The sequence below is a fragment of the Lygodium microphyllum genome, chromosome 17 (assembly GCF_053477565.2).
Source record: "Lygodium microphyllum isolate KBCC chromosome 17, Lygodium_microphyllum_v1.1.10, whole genome shotgun sequence".
Lineage (NCBI taxonomy): Eukaryota > Viridiplantae > Streptophyta > Polypodiopsida > Schizaeales > Lygodiaceae > Lygodium > Lygodium microphyllum.
This window is the reverse complement of record NC_141151.1, coordinates 99,427,849-99,448,171: the sequence shown is the minus strand read 5'-3', so window position 1 is coordinate 99,448,171 and position 20,323 is coordinate 99,427,849. Positions and strand designations below refer to the sequence as shown.

Sequence of the window (20,323 nt, the reverse complement as noted above, 5' to 3'; positions counted from 1 at the left end):
TGGTAAGATTGTCATCCCACACACTTTCCCCTTCACGTAGAAGATCATGGAAGAAATGCATTCTTGCCCCACTATTGATCATTTGCGTGTTTTCAAAACATATGACAGGATTGCCAAGAGCTTTCATTGGAAAGGCTTATGGAAGGAAGTCAAGGACTTTGTGACCAAATGTGTTCCATACCAACAGAACAAGGATAGTACACTCAGGCCCGCTGGCCTCTTGCAGCCTCTTCCTATCCCTGAAGGGAAATGGACTCACATCATAATGGACTTTATCACCTGCCTTCCCATGACTAAGAAAGGGTGGAACAGTATCTATGTGGTAGTTGATCGCCTCACCAAAGCTGCCCACTTTATCCCCACTAAGGCCCAATATACTGCCTCTCAAGTGGCCACTCAATTTATGGAAAATGTCTTCAAGTTGCATGGCTTACCACAAGTCATAGTACATGATCGGGATGCAAAGTTTATGAGAAACTTTTGGCAGACAGTTTTCACCTCCATGGGGATCAAGCTTGCTCCATCCATTGCATACCACCCTTAGACTGATGGTCAAACTGAGAGAGTGAACAAATGGCTTGAGACATATTTGAGGCACTTTTGCCATGATGTACAACATAGTTGGGATACGTGGCTTCACTTGGCTGAGTTTGCATATAATAACTCCACACACTCTAGCATTGGAGTTTCCCCTTTTGAGGCCTTATATGGGTATAAGGTTCCCCTTCCTACAGTCTTGTTTACTGATAAGATCAATCCTCAGAGTCAAGCTGAATTGGATCGCATGCAAGCTTTACTTCAGCAATGCAAAATGAATCTTTAGAAGGCCCAAACACACATGAAACTCTATGCTGATGAAAGACGCAGGCATTTGGAATTCCAAGAGGGGGAATTGATCTTTTTGAAAATGCCTAAGTCCCGCTACTCCACTCTCAAAGAGGGCAGCAGTAACAAGCTAGCCCATCGCTTCTATGGTCCATACCGCATCCTGAAGAGAGTTGGCAACTTGGCCTACCACTTAGAACTCCCCCCTACCACCAAAATCCACAATGTGTTTCATGTTACTCAGCTGAAACCCTTTGTAGGCTCCTCAGTGGACTATGTGGAAGAACTTCCCCCCATCAATGAAGAGGGCACCACTCAATATGTTCCTGAAGCAATCATTGGGCAACGAGATAAGCACCTCTACGATCTTGATCCATCAAAGAATACCTCATCAAATGGCAAGGCCTACCCTTGGAAGAAGCCTCCTAGTGCCCAGCAACCATCCTCAATGAATTTCCCTACCTCCATGAACCCCAACGGCTGGAAGACTAGCCGATCATGACCCACATTGCCCACTTCCCGCCCGTAGACTGCACATTGTTTTAGAATAGTTTTGTACTTACTTAAATCACATGCATGTGGATTCTACATAGTTTGAAAGTACTCGTCATAAGCTCTGTTTCGACATATAGTACGCCCCATTTGGAGCCGCCTATCAAAAGTTATGAGCAGTTTACTTCAGCAGACCGATTCATGACTGCATGCTGTCCCTAGTCTCTCCACACCTATTCTTCATTGTCAAAGGGATATTCTTCATATAGTACGTCCCATTTGGAGCTGCCTATCAAAAGTTATGAGTAGTTTATGTCAGCAGACCGTTTCATGACTGCATGCTGTCCCTAGTCTCTCCACACCTATTCTTCATTGTCAAAGGGCTCTGAGTAGTACTCTGCAACCCTCCCTTATCCCACCCATCACTCCCCTTTGTTTCTCCTTGTTTTTGAGGGCAAAAACCTTTCGAGTGGGGATGGATTGTAACAAGCGGGATACACATCGACTAGGGTTTAGACACCCCGTCACACTGACCGGGGTATTTAAGGTGTAAGAGCCCCATATTAGGGCAACCAGTTATTATCAAGATCACACTCTTTACCTTCATCTCCAGCTTCCATGGCTTCCTTCTCCCTTCTCCCCTATTTTCTCTCTTTCTCTCTTCTCTTCTAGTCTTCTTCCTTCTTCTTCTTGTTCTCTTTCTCTCTACTCAGCTCTCTTTTTCTCTCCCCTCAGCTTCTTTCATTACAATGAAGCTATTATTAAGAGTGTGATCCATCGTGGGAGAATGGGTGAAGGAGGCAAGAGCAAGGGTGCTTGGGAGAGGAGAAGTGGTTGGAGAGTTGGAAAATGAAATGAGACCAAGTGATTGGTTTTTACAAGCCATAGACCTAGAGTTTTAGTGTTTTAAAAATCCATTAAATTTTATTAATATAATTTTGAAAAGTAAGAAAAAAGCACCAAACAATTTAAAATATAGAATATTAGAGAATTCAACATATGTATAAAGTATTAAAAAATAAAATTCCATGATCTATTCATTGTTAATTTTTGATACATCGTTTTGTACATATGTTTTGACTTGTTGCACTCAATAGCATATAATTCTTCTCCATTCTTTTTTCCATTTGAAAGAAAAAAGGTAAATAATATGTTTTGACTTGTTGCACTCAATAACACTTTCACCTTTCTACCGCCAATACAAAAGTTGAAGCTCTCCATATGAATGCTTCCCATCAAGACTAGTGCTTCCATAGATTTAGGACACTCTAACAATCACTGTGATTGACTCGATCATTTCACCTAGCATATGAATTTGAATATCAAATGCTTGTCTCATGTCTTTAGTAGATTCCAAGTGGATCCATTGGCATGCTTTCTTCGTCCAAGTTGATAATAAAAGCGCATGCACAACGATGAACATGTAATCGAGTAACGAAATGTAACACTAGAGACTACCACTCTGCATGAAAAGATGTTATCTTTGTGCACCCCATCTATCTCATTTCATCCTTCTTCAAAATTGAAATTAAGAAAGTCCTTTGTTATATTCTTACAAATGAATATGGAGGGACATTGATGCACATTAGTGCTTTTGAAGATACATGCAAAATAAATTGGTACAAATCATAAAGACCCACTAATTTTTTATTTTTGTTTTTTGAGCTAGGTGCCTAATTAGGCTCAGAAGCGGAATCTTATGCTACTAGCTTATGATTTCACTACTTCTTTTAGGAATATGTTCCTTGGAAGACTCCATTTATCACCCAAATGATAGAGCATGGGTAGGCACCTCACATCTCGGTTCAAGTGCTAGACTCTCACTAGCTAAAACTACTAATTCCAGTGGATTCCCTTAAAGGGATGCCATATCCCAAGGTTGGAAAAGAATCACTAATCTTGAAGCTCTCTCGATCTCAACAAGATATGAATGTCATGTACAATCTTCATTTTAATGTCTGAATCATCCACTCATCCGAAATGGTCAATTCCAAAGAATTGAGAGGTGGACAAGGAAGTAATTCAAGAGAACCATATGAATACATTGATGTAGGCACTATATACATGAACTTATAGAAAAAAATCTTGTTATGTAAAAGATATTATGATGACCTTCCAATCATCATTCTCTCACCTATGTCCACATGTAGAGCTTTGTATGTGTGAGACAAGCTTCCCAAAGGTGAGTAGTCCTAGGAGATAGCTTCAAGTCCTTCACACCATATACATGTTGAACTAATGCAACAAGACCACTATCTCGAGCCTCCCAAAACCCAAGCACTTTGTCCTTTCAATGATTTTGTAGTACACCATGATGACTGATGCCAGGAGGTATATTCCACGGTGGATTCCGTGAGATTTTGCAGTGGATTCTGTAAAATTTTATTACCGGGGCTCATACATAAGGTGGATTCTTTGTGTGAAAAGTTGATGGGGATGCCTATCCTTTTCGGACGTTTTGTTAATTTAATTTGTAAGTGAGTAATTCTGTAAAATACATATTTAAATTAATAAACGTTTACGAGTTTAGAGTATACAATCGTAATAAATTAAGGTTAGGATTGAGTTCTAACTAATTTATTTTTGTAGGGCTGAAGACTGCTAGGTATTCACTTTTGTTGGTTTAATTGTATTATTTTTCTAACAATTGTGAATGCTTCAGTTGATGTGTAGAGCAAACAGCGATGGCATTGGGAAGCATTGGATGATAGCGTGTATTCAAATTATCATCAATTTTTGATGGACGTGTATCTTAGGCATGGCCCCTATATTTTATCACGCTTATTTACTAAAGCGCTTGATATTTATTTATTATTTTTGTATGTCTATGGGCGCACGATTTAAATATTTGTATTGGACATTGTATTTGGGTACCGCCTGACTTCTTGGGCGTCCAATAGCTTTAATTCTTTAGTAGCACAAAAGCAAACACAAAAGCTAAAGCGTGCTAATTGTAAATTGGGCTATTTTTTGGCTTAAAGATGAATAATATATAAAATATATGCTTTGTGGAGCGCTCACACAAGGCATGGGGAGAGATTGCACCCAATTTGTCTTTTGCTTCATGTCTTGCAAGCTTTTTTCATTATTTTTTGTGCAAAAAGTAGAGTTCTTTTGTTCTTGGGGATCTTTTGACGCTCACTACGTGTGCATACGGCGTCCAATCTATGCATTAGTGGTATTAGAGCGAAGCTGAGATCGAGAGCTTCCAATCGCTTACCATCTCGCACGAAGGCGGAGCTCCTGGAACGATCAAGCTCTACAGTCAGTCTCGTGGAAAACGGTCGATACCAACGTGTTCCTAGCAGTCAAGAACCCCTTGCTGTACACTCAGATCGCTAGGGACTGACCTCTGTAGACGGAGGACCACGCGGGAAGATCCTTCATGAAGTCGTTGGTTCTTTTTTCTCACATAAGAAAATCTTTACCATAGCTTTACAAGCTTTAAATATAAGCTATAAGGCTTCAAAAGAAGCTTATTCAAAAGCTTCAATCTTCAAATTCACATGTCGACGGCGGCAGCACGTACCGCCTGTCGTCGAATTTGGCAAAAACCTCCTGAAGTCCTCCAAATTCACGATTAGTCTTTTAGACTAAAAACTCCAAGTACTCTAAGTAATCTAAGTCAATAAGGTTCTAAAGATCATCTTCAACAACTACCATAGAGGCAGTTCATACTCAGCAGCACACGACTCAATTTACTACCCTCTGGAAGCCCCTGTTCACACCTATGAACTGACAGAAGCAGATTACAACAAACAATCATCAATACGCAGTCTATACACAAAACTATTTTCTTGGAAGACGGTTGTGACATCGAATTTCGCAATCGTAAAGGAGAAATACTACAAAAGCCAAACTAAAAAAAAAAATACAAGCCTTGTAAACCCGCCTTTGAGCTACGCTCATCCCGTTAACAAGGTTTCGAGTGTGTGAGGTCTTTTGGAATTTTGCAGGATGACTGATCAAACCATGGACGATTTTATGGCTGAATGTGATCTACCCGAACCAACAATGGAGCAAAAGTTGGATTTGATTATGATGCAGCTTCAAGAGGAACGAAGAGCACGACAAGCTTTGCAAGCTCAATTGGCCAATCTGCAACGATCTACCACCAACCAAGATGGATCGCAACTTGAAGATCTTATACAACGTATCATCGATGCAACACTTGAAGCCCAATCTATTCGGAAAGAAACAAAGATAAGTAAAAGAAACTTCAAATTTTGTACTTTCAATGGATCACGCGATGGAAAGACTGTCCTTGGTTTTATCAGTCAATTTGATGATTATTTCCATGAAGAATCATATGCTGAGAAAGACAAAATTAAATATGTCACTAACCATTTAGTTGACTGAGCATTCTTATGGTGGACTGTGGTCCGCAAAAACGTTGATTGTTCCACTACTTGGGAGACTTTCCAAAAGAAATTTTTGTAGAATTTCCTTCCTCCCCAATTCCATGAAAAAGCAATCAAACAATGGGATCTTCTACAACAAAGGGATCGCGAACCTATTTCACAATATACTGAACGTTTCTGGAATGCTCTATTGCAACTACGAATGCTCGAAGATGTACCTGAAGCAACTCATAAATGTAAGTTTATGTCTGGCCTACTTGGACATTTTTATGTGGAAGTCAATATGTTCAAGCCAACAACCCTTGAAGATGCAATTTCCTTGGCCCATGACACTGAAGACAAAATTCGCGGACGAGGCAAGTAACCACAACAATTCCAACTAATGGTAACTTTGGTTTCAAACAATTCAATTCAAATTTTCGAAGATTCAATCAAAGTCATTTTCTTCCATCTTCATTCTGTAAATCTTGGATACGACCATCTGCCTTGCCATCAAACACAAGTCCAAACCCTAAGCCATCCCTACAGTTAAATTCCAACATTCCTAAACTTCCTACCATTACCAATAATGTATCTAAAGCAAAACCCATAGTTTGTTACAAATGTCATCAACCTGGACATCTAGCAGAGCCAATTGTCAATTCAAAAAGCCATCTGTTCATATCAATTATCTGGGAGCAATAGAAGATGAAGAACGTGAAGAGATGCTGGACTTTACGGAAGAAGATGACGACATTGGTACTACTTCTGTTACTTTGCCAGGTATGCCAACTCTTCATTCCTTATTAACAATGAAATGTTTTATGTATGGTAAAGAAAAGATTATTTTACATGATGATAGGAGCACACATGATTTTATTTGTGCAAAATTGGTCAAAGAATTGAATTTACATACTGTTTCTACACATTATCGCATCAAGGCTGCATTCTTAGGTACGAGATATAATGGAACACAAGAGGTGCATAATTTAGAAATTAAAATTGGTGATTATATTGAACAATTTTTTTTTAAAGTTGTACCTTTGCAGTCTAGTGACATTATCTTATGAATGCCTTGGCGTCATCAATACAATCCTGATATAGATTATTCTACGCATTCAATTAAAATTTATTTTTAAGGAAAACAACTCACACTACATGGTATGCACGCTTCCAATAAATTTTCATTGCTTACTCATACTTAGGCTAAACGTGCATTATGTAAAAGTAGGAAATCCTATTTAATATGGGTGAATGAAATTCAAGCTAAAGAAAACCAGATGCATCCTAGGCATACACAATTTTTTTTCCAATTTCAAGATTGTTTTGCTGCTGATTTACCACCTGGATTACCACCTTCACGTTCTGAAGATCATAAGATAGATTTAATTCTTGGAACACAACCACCATGTAAAGCATCATATAGACATAACCAAATTGAACAGAAAAAAATTCAAAACCAAATAGAAAAATTGCTTAACGAAGGATTAATTAGACCTAGTAGTTCTCCATTTGGTGTACCTGTCTTATTAGTGAAAAAGAAAAATAATACCTATCGCATGTGCATTGATTATCGTGTCCTAAATAAAATTACTGTTAAGAATAGATACCCTAGGGTAGATGATCTTATGGATAAGCTACAAGGATCTGTCATATTCAGTAAGATAGATCTCAAAGCTGAATATCATCAAGTAAGATTGGATAAATCTGATATATTCAAAACTGCATTTAGAACACAATTTGGATACTATGAATTTCTGGTTATGCCTTTCAGTTTAACTAATGCACCAGCCACATTCAGTCATATGATGAATCACATATTTTTAAAACATTATCATTGTGTCATTATTTTTTTAATGACATATTAGTTTTCAGTAAAAATGAGAATGAGCATTATTAACATTTGTCTTTAGTTTTTAAGTTATTAAAAGAAAATTAATTATATGCTAATCTAGAAAAGAGTGAATTCTTTCAAACAGAAATTGAATATCTAGGACATTATTTCATCAGAAGGTATTAAAGTCGACCCTAAAAAGATAGAAGCAATTTTAAATTGGTCGATACCCAAAAATGTGCATGAATTACGTTCTTTTCTAGGTCTTGCTAGCTTTTACAGAAATTTTGTGAGGAATTTTTCATTACTTGCATTACATTTGACAAAACTCTTAAAGAAGGGTATCGTGTATAATTGGTCAGACAATCAATAAAAGTCCTTTGATTTTCTGAAATATGTTTTAACTCATGCTCCTGTATTACAATTACATGACTTCAATAGACCATTCTTCTTAGTAGTTACTGATGCTAGTGGATTTGGAATAGGAGCAGTCCTTATGCAAGATTCTCATCCCATAGCTTACTCTAGCTGTAAACTCAAACCATCTGAACTTAAATATTCTACCTATGACAAGGAATTACTAGTTGTAGTATAAGCCTTACGCTAATGGAAATATTATTTAATGGGATCTGAATTCATGATCAAAATTGACCAACAAAGCATTAGAAATCTCCTTAGTCAACCACAAATATCTGACCGACACATTAAATGGGCTGCTTTTATTCAAAGTTTTCATTCCCTTATATAATATCAACGTGAAAAAGAGAATGTTGTTGCTGATGCTTGGAGTAGAAGACCGATAATTCAAAATATTTCTGTCATATCATTTGATTCCCTTATTCCTATGAAAGATACTTATCATTAGGATCCTACTTTTCAAGCTGATTGGAATAAACTAGTTGCAAATAATTGGATTCCTATTGATTCATTGTCTTACACTAATGGATTTATGTTTTATGAAAAAAGATTATGTGTAACTGTTCCATTTCGATCTTTTGTTTTGCATGAAATTTATTATCTCCCATATCAAGGTCATAGAGAAATTATATCTACTTTGCGTACATTGATTTAAGATTTTTATTGGCCACACATGGACACTGATGTATCTAACTTTGTATCTAAATGCCTAATTTGTCAACGAGTAAAAAGACACCATGGTAAACAATATGGTTTACTAATGCCATTATCCATTCCATCACGACCATGGGAACAGATTTCAATGGATTTTATCACTGGTCTACCTAACACTAAAGCTAATCATGATATGATTTGGACTGTTGTAGACAGGTTTAGCAAACAAGCATATTTTATTCCATGAAAGAAAACCTTAACTGCATCTCAAGCTGCTCAATTGTTTTTGAAAATTGTTTTTACTAACCATGGTTTACTAAAAGTAATTATTTCTGATTGTGATTTTAGATTCTGCAATAATTTTTGGATCACTTTGTTTGCTAACTTAGGAACAAAGATTGATTTTTCATCTGCATTTCATCTTGAAACAAATGGTCAAAAAGAAGCTACTAGCAGTACTATTTTAGATCTTTTGTGTACTTACACAATTTCAAAACCACATACATGGGATACATATCTACATTTACTTCAGTTTGCATATAATAAAACACCACATACAGCTACAAAGAAAGCACCATTTGAAATTATTTATGGATATCGATTGCCTACACCTGTTATATCATTATCAAACAAATTCAAACTACTGATGATATTGCTAACATGCATGCTACTATTTTTGATAAATTAAAGATATGATTGCCAAAGCCCAGCAATCATACACAAAACAAGCAAATAAGAAAAGACAGACTATAAATTTTAAAGTTGATGATTATGTTTGGTTACGAATTGAAAAATGGAGATTACAAAGTGTAGACAAACACCCCATTGTCAAATTAGCATCTAGATTTTATGGCCCATTCAAGATCATACACAAAATCAATGACAATGCATTTAAACTAGAATTACCACAACATTGGAAAATCCACAACACCTTCCATATCAGTTTATTACGACCCTTTAGAGAACAACTACCTGTACACCCTGTCTATGAAAACCCTCCTTTGCTAGACGACGAAACTGAAATCCTTGAGCCTGAAACTATTATAGATACTGACTTTATGACCACTAGAACTGGCCGTAGATATTCTAGATATTTGGTCAAGTTTAAAAATCATCCTGTTGAAGAGGCCCAATGGATGCACGCTAGAGACCTAAGTGCTTTCCCCACACTGTTAGCTCCACATTGAGCTAATAGCAATTGAGGACAATTGCTATCCCACCCTGGGGGTATGATGCCAAGAGGCATATTCCACGGTGGATTCCGTGAGGTTTTGCAGTGGATTCCGTAAAATTTTATTACCGGGGCTCATACACAAGGTGGATTCTTTGTGCGAAAAGTTGATGGGGACGCCTATCCTTTTCGGGCGTTTTGTTAATTTAATGTGTAAGTGGGTGATTCCATAGCGGGTGATTTCGTAAAATAAATATTTAAATAAATAAATATTTATGAGTTTAGAGTGCACACTCGTAATAAATTAATATTAGGATTGAATTCTAACCAATTTATTTTTGTAGCTGAAGACTGCTAGGTATTCACTTTTGTCGGTTTAATTGTATTATTTTTCTAACAATTGTGAATGCTTCAGTTGATGTGTAGAGCAAGCAACGGTGGCATTGGGAAGCATTGGAGGATAGTATGTATTCAAATTATCATAAAATTTTGATGGGCGTGTATCTTAGACATGGTGCCTATATTTTGTCGTGCTTATTTACTAAAGCGCTTGATATTTATTTATTATTTTTGTATATGCATGGATGGACGATTTAAATATTTGTATTGGACATTGTATTTGGGTACCGCCTGACTTCTTGGGCGCCCAATAGCTTTAACTCTTTAGTGGCACAAAAGCAAATACAAAAGCTAAAGCGTGCTAACTGTAAATTGGGCTATTTTTTTAGGCTTGAAGAAGAATAATATATAAAATACATGCTTTGTAGAGCGCTCACACAAGGCATTAGGGGAGTTTTGAGGTCTCGAAAATGCCTTTTAGGATGTGGAGAGAGAGTGCTCTAGACCAATAAGAGCAAAGCCTCCGTAACGGAACTTCTAATTAAAAAAAATTAAAAAATCATTTTACAAAAATATATAAATATGATAATATTACGAATTTGTATTTTTATTATGTATTTTTAGTCTCTTATATTCGTGATTATGACATATTTTGCATTAATGGCATAGAGTCTCGGCTACTTTTATTTAATGATGTTTCTAGATTAATGATAATGACTGATGTAATCGAAATTCAAATTGGTGAAAAGCATGGCGCTCAGTTTTTTCCCTCCTTTCTTTTATTCCTCTATTGTTTTTCCCTCCGTTATGATAGCCTAGTCCTCTCTGTGTGTGTGTGTGTGTGTGTGTGTGTGTGTGTGTGTGTGTGTGTGTGTGTGTGAGTGTGTGTGTGTGCATGTATCTCTCTCTTCTACCATGGATACAGAAATTCGACCTTCAACAAGGCGTCCAAGCTCCCAAATCACATCCATATCAGTGTTTAACTCATTCCAAACTGATGGAAGATGGATTCCTACTATCATTAGCAAAGGTAGTTGGATCACCATGCAACAAGCAAAACGTGGAAAAAGGCAAAGACATGAGAGCTCGTTTATCTCTGCTTGGAAGGGCAGAATCCGAGATTTTAAGCTTGGAGCAAATAAGAATAGTATCAAAGAGGTACTAGTGCAACATGTGTTCATGCATAGAGAGCTGTGTTTGAAACCTGGATCTTCAAAGCTTCCAATGCATAGACCAAATTGTAAGAATTTGATTCTTAAAGTTTTTCCTTTCTTAAATATGGTTTAGGTTTTTCCATTATAATATTTGTTTGTCTTGTAGATGTCTATCCCTCTAATCTTGAGGAATGGCAACCAGTGGAATCTATTATTGATGTTATTGATGTTATACATGGTTCAATTGGAGAAGAAATGTATAGAGGTAGAAAGAAGACAGAGCTTGCAGAGAATGGAATATTCTTTTATGACCATTCTTATGTTATTCCTATGCGGTGTTGCCAATGGGGATCAATAAAACTCCTTCCTTTGCCAGATTTTTCAAGCTTTGAGTGGCCTTTGCCAAGTCCAGCTACTAGTGAGGGCTATAGATGTAAGATATTTTCTGAGATCCAGAAAGCACTAAAATCTAATATCTCAAGTAGGCTAAGCAAAGTTACTTTATTTATGCCTATTAATATATTTATTGATTTCTTCTCTAATATGGAGATAAGAATAACAAAAACCATGCTTTCAGTGAAGAGACTAACATATGATCATATCATACAATTTGTTGATGAAGGATGGGATACAAGGACAGAAGGAAAAATTATATGTAAGATAGATCAAGACTCTATAGCTTGTAAATATATGATTGCTACTCAAAATTTTATCCTTAGCTTTTACTATAGTCGATGGCATTTTGTTGGTAGTAGTCTAGTTGCTTTAGACCAGAATCTTAATGACTTCAGCAAGGATCCTATTGTGGATCTTGATATTTGGTTCAACGAGGATATTATTGCAATCTTAAAGATAAGAAAATCATGTACGCTACATCAAGTGAGGATGGATTTACAAAATGAAGACATTGAACTACCATGCTCCTTTGTATTCCAACTTGACAAGAAACGAGTAAGTTTTCACATCATATTATATCTACTTAGATGTATATCAAGATCTCACTTTCTAACTAACAAACATTTGTAATTTATTTTTTACAGATATCGAAAAGGAGAGAAAATAAAATACACTGCAATGACATTCAAGAAAAGATATCTTTACTATCAATATAAAATACATGTACAAAATTTGTAGCAGATGTCTATCTGCCATCTCTATGAGATATACAAGGGCTGAAGGGCAAATTTCTATATATGAAGGCCTACAAGGCGATATGGCAAAGCTATTTCTTTTTTGGAGAACTATCCTTTCTAGGAGTCCTTTTGCCTTGCTTTGATGTCTTGGGTATAGAAGGTGTTGAAGCTATGGATTTGCCTTCCGTGGTTATAGGCACCGCATCTCCTTCATGGTGCAAATCCCCACCAATCTCTGTTGTTGGTTGTATACAATTGACCATCATATACTTCAAGAGCTTTGCTCTGATGTACCAAATATGCTCAGATGTATAGCAATCCTTCGAAAACTGTCACACATTTATAGAAAAAAGAGTTTTAGTTCATTATTGTTCTTACAATAGACTATATTTTTATCATCAATGGACTATTTGCAATTAATATCTATCTTAAAGTTTAGCATCTTTCATATTACCTTTACATGTTTATCATCATTAAGATAAACAAAGTTAACCATTCTTCTAGCATTTGCAATCACCCTCCAGCCACAAGAATGGCTATCATCCTGATGGGGACACTGCAACCACCAACACAAAGTAAAACTATAAAGAGGACGAATGGTAGTTCATAGAATAAACTCATGTTTCAATTATTTTAATGAATAACTTACCGCAACTTGTCTATATTGCATTGTTGCAAGCAAATCAGATGGCATAGGAGGTCTTTTCTCTAGCTCTTCAATTAATCTTTTGGCACCTCTGTATATAAAATATGTTGAAATTTAGAGTACTTACAAAAAAAAGAATTGAAATATCAAGGAGCCCTTGGATAATATAACTTACAATTTAGCATTTCCATGGCTTCCTTTCATAGAGTTGATTAAAAAGCATTGCTTATCCACAAGGTCTATTGCAATCAAGCTCCAATGAGAACTAAAAGCAATCATATCTCAACAAATTAGTAGGATAAAATCTCAAAAACTCTAATAGAATATTGAATCACTTACTTTTCATTATATTGAATCACTTACTTTTCATTATATGGAATTATAAGCAGCTCCAAAGTATGGAAGTCAATCAAATTGAGCCAGTGCTCAATAAAACTTGCATCAAGCTCATTCCTCATAAAGAATGAGACAGATGGATCAAAAACCTCAATTTTTTGTTGTATATCCAAAGGAAACTCATGCATTATACACCTAGAAAAGGCATAGAAATAGTGAGTATAAACAAGAAAAATCTTATTGCTAAAAAAATATCAAAAAGTATAAGTAATTATGGATGGACATACCTTAGGCCAGCAAGAATAAGAGTGTCATTTACTTCTCTTCTTTTATCCTTAAGAATCTGAACACATCCAGCATCAAAGGAGAGAACCTCAGTTCTTTTGCCTAAGTCACCAGGTAAGAAACAAAACACACTGAATCCTTTTGGATTAGTTGCTTCAAGAAGGGTGGCTAGCTCATTTTCAAAGGACTCTAGTTGCTCTATTTCCCTTTCTTCAACCCTTTGCTTCCTATACTCTCTCCATTTATCTGCTTGTTCCTCTTTAGCCTTCTCCTCTTTTTCATGTTGCCTTGTATCCTTCTCATGGGTGACCCTTGTATCCTTCTCATGGGTGACATCCTCAACCCTGACACCAGAATCATCTTTCTTTCTTCTAGCTGGGGGCACATTAAGGATATTAAATGTCTTCATATCAGTGAGGGGAATTGGCTCAAGGACCTTTGAAAATCTATACCTTAGCCTCCTAAGAATTACCATGTCCTTGTCCATGAGTGTGAGCCTATGAGCATGAGCAGCACAAATGTAGGCATCTTGGAAAAACTCAATTAGAAAATCCTCTGTGGCTTCTTGTATACAATTAAGAGCTGTTCTTGTCCATCTGAAACTATCCAAACTATATCTGTCACAAATTTCCCTGACAAGCCTCTGAAAAGATAACTTTGGAATTGCATTGTCAAGAGCATTTACTGCCTTCCTAATCTCCCTTAGACACCTGACATTTTGAGAAAACCTTCTCCTTGGCTTTGACTTTCTAGAGAGCCTCTGAGGCTTTGAAGACTGATGAATCTTTGATGCTAAATCTCTCGGATCAATCTTCCCTTTTCTTGCTGTTGACTTAGTCCTAGCCATCTGCCAAAAAAACATATGTTACTTCTTCTCCAGCATGTAAAGCAAAACGCGAGTCCCAGACAAGAGTTATCTATGCTGCATGGCGTTTTCCCGTATCAGCTGAATTTTTCTCAAGCTGTCTAGTGAAACGCGAGTGTCAAGCAAGGCGCCTCCTTGCAGCTGCTTCTTTTCGCGTTTCACTGGACTTGTTGTCCATTGTAGCCAGTGAAACGAAAATTTAAGCCAGGGAACCTGCTTGAAGTACCTTATTTTCGCGTTTCACCGGACAGCTCATGAATAGCATAAAAATTGACAATGTGAAACGCGAGTGTCAAGCAAGGCGCCTCCTTGCAGCTGCTTCTTTTCTCGTTTCACCAGACTTGTTGTCCATTGTGTCCAGTGAAACGCGAATTTAAGCCAGGAAACCTGCTTGAAGCACCTTATTTTCGCGTTTCACCGGACAGCTCATGAATAGCATAAAAATTGACAAAACCAAGAAAAAAGAGCTTTGATCCAAGGAAATCTTTTAAGATTACTTAAAATATCCATAGGGAGGAAAGAAACAGGCACCGAGAGCATGGAATGCTCAGATAAGTAATTATTAACAGCAGCATGGATTTCAGATAGCTCATGCAGATCACAGTAAGATTTCCTTAAATATCAACAATATTAAGGAATGCTTTCACTGTGGAAAAAATTCTTTTGTAGTGGTCATGAGCTAATAATAACATAAAGGATTAAGGAAAAATATTAAAACAATGCATTGAATGGAGCTTGTTATTGAAAAGCAAGATGCAGAAACCATACCTTCTTTTCAGCTTGTTCTTCACAATCTCAGCCTAACGATGACAATATGCTTGAAGGTTTGCTTTGTTGGAGAAATAGTGAAATGCTTGGAGATTGGAAGGAAATGCTGCAGACTGGAAGGAACACCAAAAACAAAGATGGAGTAGCGATGAAATGCGATGAAAGCTGAAGGCGGTGAATTTGCATGGACTCAACGTTCTTCGCAAAGTGTTAATAACACACGTGTGACGTACTCTCGCTTATCGAAATTTTTTATTTACTTGGAAAAGGGTTATTTAACACACGTGTAACGTATTTTTGGAAAAAGAGAATGCGCACGTCTTCTAAGGAGTTTATTACGCTGTGTTAAGTCAGACACGTGTACACGTATTTTTCCATTATTACACAAACTTTTTCGTTGGAACTATCACCACATGCTTAACGGTCGATATAAAAGCATTTCAAACCCATTTCTCCGACATTGTCTTCTTCTCTGCCAAAATTTCGTCTCGACTTCCCTTCAAGGTCCTTGCATCCTGTGTGGAGAGCAGTTCAACAATCTTTGATAGGTAAGAATTTTTTTTATTACAAGCATTTTAACAAAATAAATTTGATTAATATAGAAAGAATGTTTTATAACACTTAAACAATTAAAGATGTTATGTGCTTTCTATCTTTCAAAAGCAGCGAAGCTTTTCCAAAAATGATTATATCATCAATTTGTGTGTTTCCATAGAATTTATTTATTGTTCATGTTTCCTTTCTTCATTTACAATTTTTAACAAGTAAAACGCGAGAAAATGTATGTGTTGATAATATTTTGCTTAGTATCGCGTTTCACCGGCCACATTTTAGAATAATTTTTGTCTTCAAGCTAGTGTCCGATGAAACGCGATTCCTTCACAGGCATTTTCCTTTCACACTTTAATTTTCGCGTTTCACTGGTCAACTAAAAAAATTCTCCTGTTTTGATTTTTTTGTCTTGGAAAATCAATGTTGGGGCCTCTTTCCATGATATCATCTTGTTTTATTGGATATTGGTTCTTTTCTGCTTTTTTTTCAGGGATAAATTTTTTTCTGGTCAAAATGACAAAGAGGAAGCTATCTCTGGAAGGAATGGATGAGGAGGAGATAATTGAGACATCTGATGATAGGCTCTTTGATCTTTTACACATCACTGGAAATTCTTCCAAGTTTTGCTATATCAGGGAAATTTTCAATGCTCCTTTTGATTTGAAGGAGTTACTGGAGGATCTTGATGATAAACTTAAGGAGTACAGATGTTTTTATGATAGACATGTGCAAGGTTTGGAAGTCAATGGATTTGTTCATTATAGTGATGTCATGGGAGCCACCAATACATCCAGGTCAACTTTGCTCGGCAGGTTCAACCTCATTGATGAGGAATTCAGAAAGAAAGAAACATGTTGCCCTTTCCACAGGTACCAACACCAATGCCTTCTAATCCACAAGGACGTTGGATTTATTGTGTATCTTCAGTACATGGAAAATTCTTCTCCAGATATAGACCAACAGAGAAAGCTAGAGGATATTGCAAGTATGGATAAGGAGGTCGAAGAGAAGGAGGAGATGTTCCAAGAAGATGTTGAGAATCAACTTGTCCAAGGTTTTGATGTAGGTTTATTCAAGAGTGACAATATCACAATGGTGGAAGAAAAGGAGATTGAGCCAAGTGCACAGGTTAATGAAGAAGGTCCTCTTGCCTGTGTTCCAACATTTCCCACTTATCTTATCAACAAGAAGAGATATGTGTTGCTAAATGATATTCAACATCTTTTTGATCTTAGAGAAGATTATTGCTTAGCAATCCTTGCAGGTTGGGGCAAAAATGACATGAATTTTATAGGTTATGAACAAGAACCACTAGCAAGTCTTGATGTTGAGGGAGAGAATTTCCAAGATAGCTCCATAGCCTTACATACATGTATTAATCAGATCATAGAATACGAAAAGGGGGGGCTACCTACAGAAGAAGAGTTCTTGCAGGTCCAGAAGAAACTTCATATTGATGATGTAGGGTATGAAGAGAGATTGAAGTCTCCATCAGATGAGAAGCCCAAGAGTTCAATAAATCTTTATGATGATAGTCTTCTTGAAGAAGATGAATACCCTAAGGTATGAAATATAATTCGAAGTTACCCATTGAGTTTATGTTAGACTTTATTATGCATTATAGATAAATATCTTATATCTTGTACTGTTGTGGTTTGTTCTATAGATTGAGATTGAAGATCTGGACAACTTTCTTGGAAGGGCCAAGGGCTCTAGGCCAATGAAGCTTGGAAAAAATCAAAGCCTTGGCCATTATATTGGAAACTTAAACAATCAAACAATTGTAATATATCATAGTAGATTGTCAAGCTCTCCAAGTCTACCAATGATGGCTTTGAGAGCTATCTCAAAGGTTATTGGATCTCAAGTTTTCAGCAGAGGTTTGGACAAGATCATTTTGGTGGAGAAGGAAGAAGCCATAAGAGTTTTTGGCTTTATGCCTGGATACAGTGGATCTAGAGCTGGATATTTTGGAGTTCTTGGCTCCTATTTGCTCTCTTATGTAGGAGATAGTAAGAATTTGAAGCTTCTTCCAGGCTATCGGAAACAAGAGTTTTTGAAATACAGAGGTCTTATTGAGTGGGATGAAACAAAAGATTCCTCTAGAGGCCCTGTCGAGCTACCTGAAACCAAGGACTCCACTGAAGGCCCTGTCGAGGTGCCTGAAACTAAGGACTCTTCTGCAACACAATCAGACTAGAAGATGCCAAAGATTAAGGGTTTCTTGAAACCCATCTTTTCCCAACTCTTTGTTTGGTTTGTAACCATTCTGTAAATCTTTGCTTTGCGCAAGAATTTAAATATCTATCTTTTCTTCTTTGGGTAACAATTTGTATAGTCCTTGCTAAAGATGATGTATTGCTTGATGTGGTTGTATCTTTAAGCTTGAATTTATGCCAAATTTGTCGATAGAACCATTGAAAGACCTCTAATAAACTGTTGGCTTTGTGTCTTCCACCTCCATGTCTTGTATGTCTGAAATATTTTGTTCTTGCTTGATAATGTGATTTTTCCATACCTTGGGTTGACCAGATAGATAGAGATCCATATTGTTTAATAAAGTATGGAGCATGGTTGTATAGAATATGCTGCATAGTCAACAAATAAGGAAAGTTATTAAAAAACATTATATGAGTTCGACAATGAAGAAACAAACATATACAAACTTCTTACCATATAGTGAGTAAAGTGTTGATCACCCCAAGCTTCTGTCATCGCCTTTTTGAAAAGGTTCAATTGGTTTTTAAAGTCTTTGAGATCATCGTCATTCCATTCAGTCTTATCACAATAAAAAAACACTTTGTCTAGTGTTTCCCAAACTTTAGCTTTTCTATTTCGAGCTTGTCCATTATCAGTGTGATCCTTAATTGCATTATGTAGGGATTTCCACTGATTAAATTTAATAGTTGAGCCACCATTTCTCGAGTTTATCTTGCCAAGTCTCCCATGAAAGCCTAGAAACCTTCTAGCCTTCACTCCACCAATAGATGGTTTTTTTGGGACACAATTACCATCCTTAGACTTCTGAAGATCTGGTTCAATAACAACATTGCCACCATGCAAACCAATTGCAGAGAGAACTTTTTCAACCTTTGTTATAGCATCTGTTCTAGTTGATAATGGCTTCAACTTCCATGCAAATCCTATATAGAGATGAACAAGCTTTTCGATTATCCTGCAAAGTGCATGAAGTGTACAAATATGGGCATTCACTAAAGGAATGTCCAAGACTGGTTTAAACTGTGGATCCTTATTGTGCCTAGAGGGAGCTCTATTCCAATTGCTTGAGTTTAACTCTACAGCTGGTGACATGCAGTATAAGCAAGGAGATCTCGAGTTAGCTCCTTTTGATACATTATACATACATTTGAGTGTCTTTAGGTCACCAGCTATGTGCCACTCAATCCTGTAGTTCCCTAATCCTTCAACAAATAGCTCTTCTCCTGCTTGTTGCCTTTGAATAACATTAGGTATTGATGTTTGATGAAAAACCCAATATAGTATATCAAAATTCTCAGTATCTACCTCAAATGCTCCTAGCCACCAGATGTTATATTCAGATTGAACACTAAATGATGTTGAGTGATTGCAATGACTTGACGAAAGTGCTCTATTCATCAAGGTGATAGAGATTCTCTCCAATTTTTTACATTTCAGAATCTCACTTTCATCAAGTTTAATCACAAATCTAGCCACTCCCTGTGCCTCAGCTACTGACAAGTCATAAAATTTGATCATTAAGCATTGTAGGGTGGGCAAGTCAAGGAAAATATTGTTAAACTCATTGAATGTAACCTCCTTTTTCTTGCCCTTGAAGCTAGCCTTGATATGAAAAGGCTCACCTAGAATCTCCATCACTTTGTTATTAACTCTCTGTCTGATAGTCCTAACCACAAATGGTTTCGGAAGTATGCAATTGTGTACCTGTCCTTGCTTCATATTTGATTGTAAAAGTTGGAAAAGTTGCATATAAGCATCTCGACTGATACCAATACTATCCAGTGTCTTCTGTACTAACTCAGAATCCAAAGAATGATCCTTCACAAATGACTCCAAGCATTGTTTCTTTGCCTTTTTAAATTTCTTCTTCTCCAAAATATCCTTTGAAACCACTGAAGGAAGAAGATGATAATAAAACTGAGCTGCTTTTAAAGAATCTCTTTCACTTGCATTTGGTTGTAGAAGAGATCTAAGCAAAATTAACATCACAAATCAATGCAAGTAGTTTAAATAAAGCCATATTTAAGATTTTTCAAGTGAAAAAAAATATACCTTGCTGCTTGGATCCTTTTACCACAGCCTCCTCCTCCTCGTTTGAGATTCTCAATATTTTTAAGAGCTCTTTGTCGATTTCGAAGGCCTAATAAAGTTTGCTTTTGTTGATAAGCTTTGATACGCTTTTCCAATGAATGAATTTTTTGTTGACAATCCTCTAGCTTCTGCAACAACTCTATATTGTGTTTCATCAAAAGATGATTCTCTAGTCCAAGGATATCCTTTTCTGCAACAAGA

The 20,323-nt window shown here is 36.6% G+C and overlaps 1 protein-coding gene across 1 annotated transcript in view; it reads right to left on the bottom strand.

Annotated features, from left to right (window-relative positions):
* Positions 1-12,448: 12,448 nt before the first annotated feature.
* The window catches only part of LOC148022184 (uncharacterized), a 30,303-nt gene continuing 22,428 nt past the window's right edge, over positions 12,449-20,323 (bottom strand). Inside the window, exons 4-6 of the mRNA XM_087696811.1 lie at positions 13,009-13,096; positions 12,814-12,915; positions 12,449-12,688 (exon numbers count right to left, since the gene is read on the bottom strand). Coding sequence (XP_087552937.1) covers positions 12,449-12,688; positions 12,814-12,915; positions 13,009-13,096 — 430 coding nt within the window. The remainder of the gene's footprint in view (positions 12,689-12,813; positions 12,916-13,008; positions 13,097-20,323) is intronic.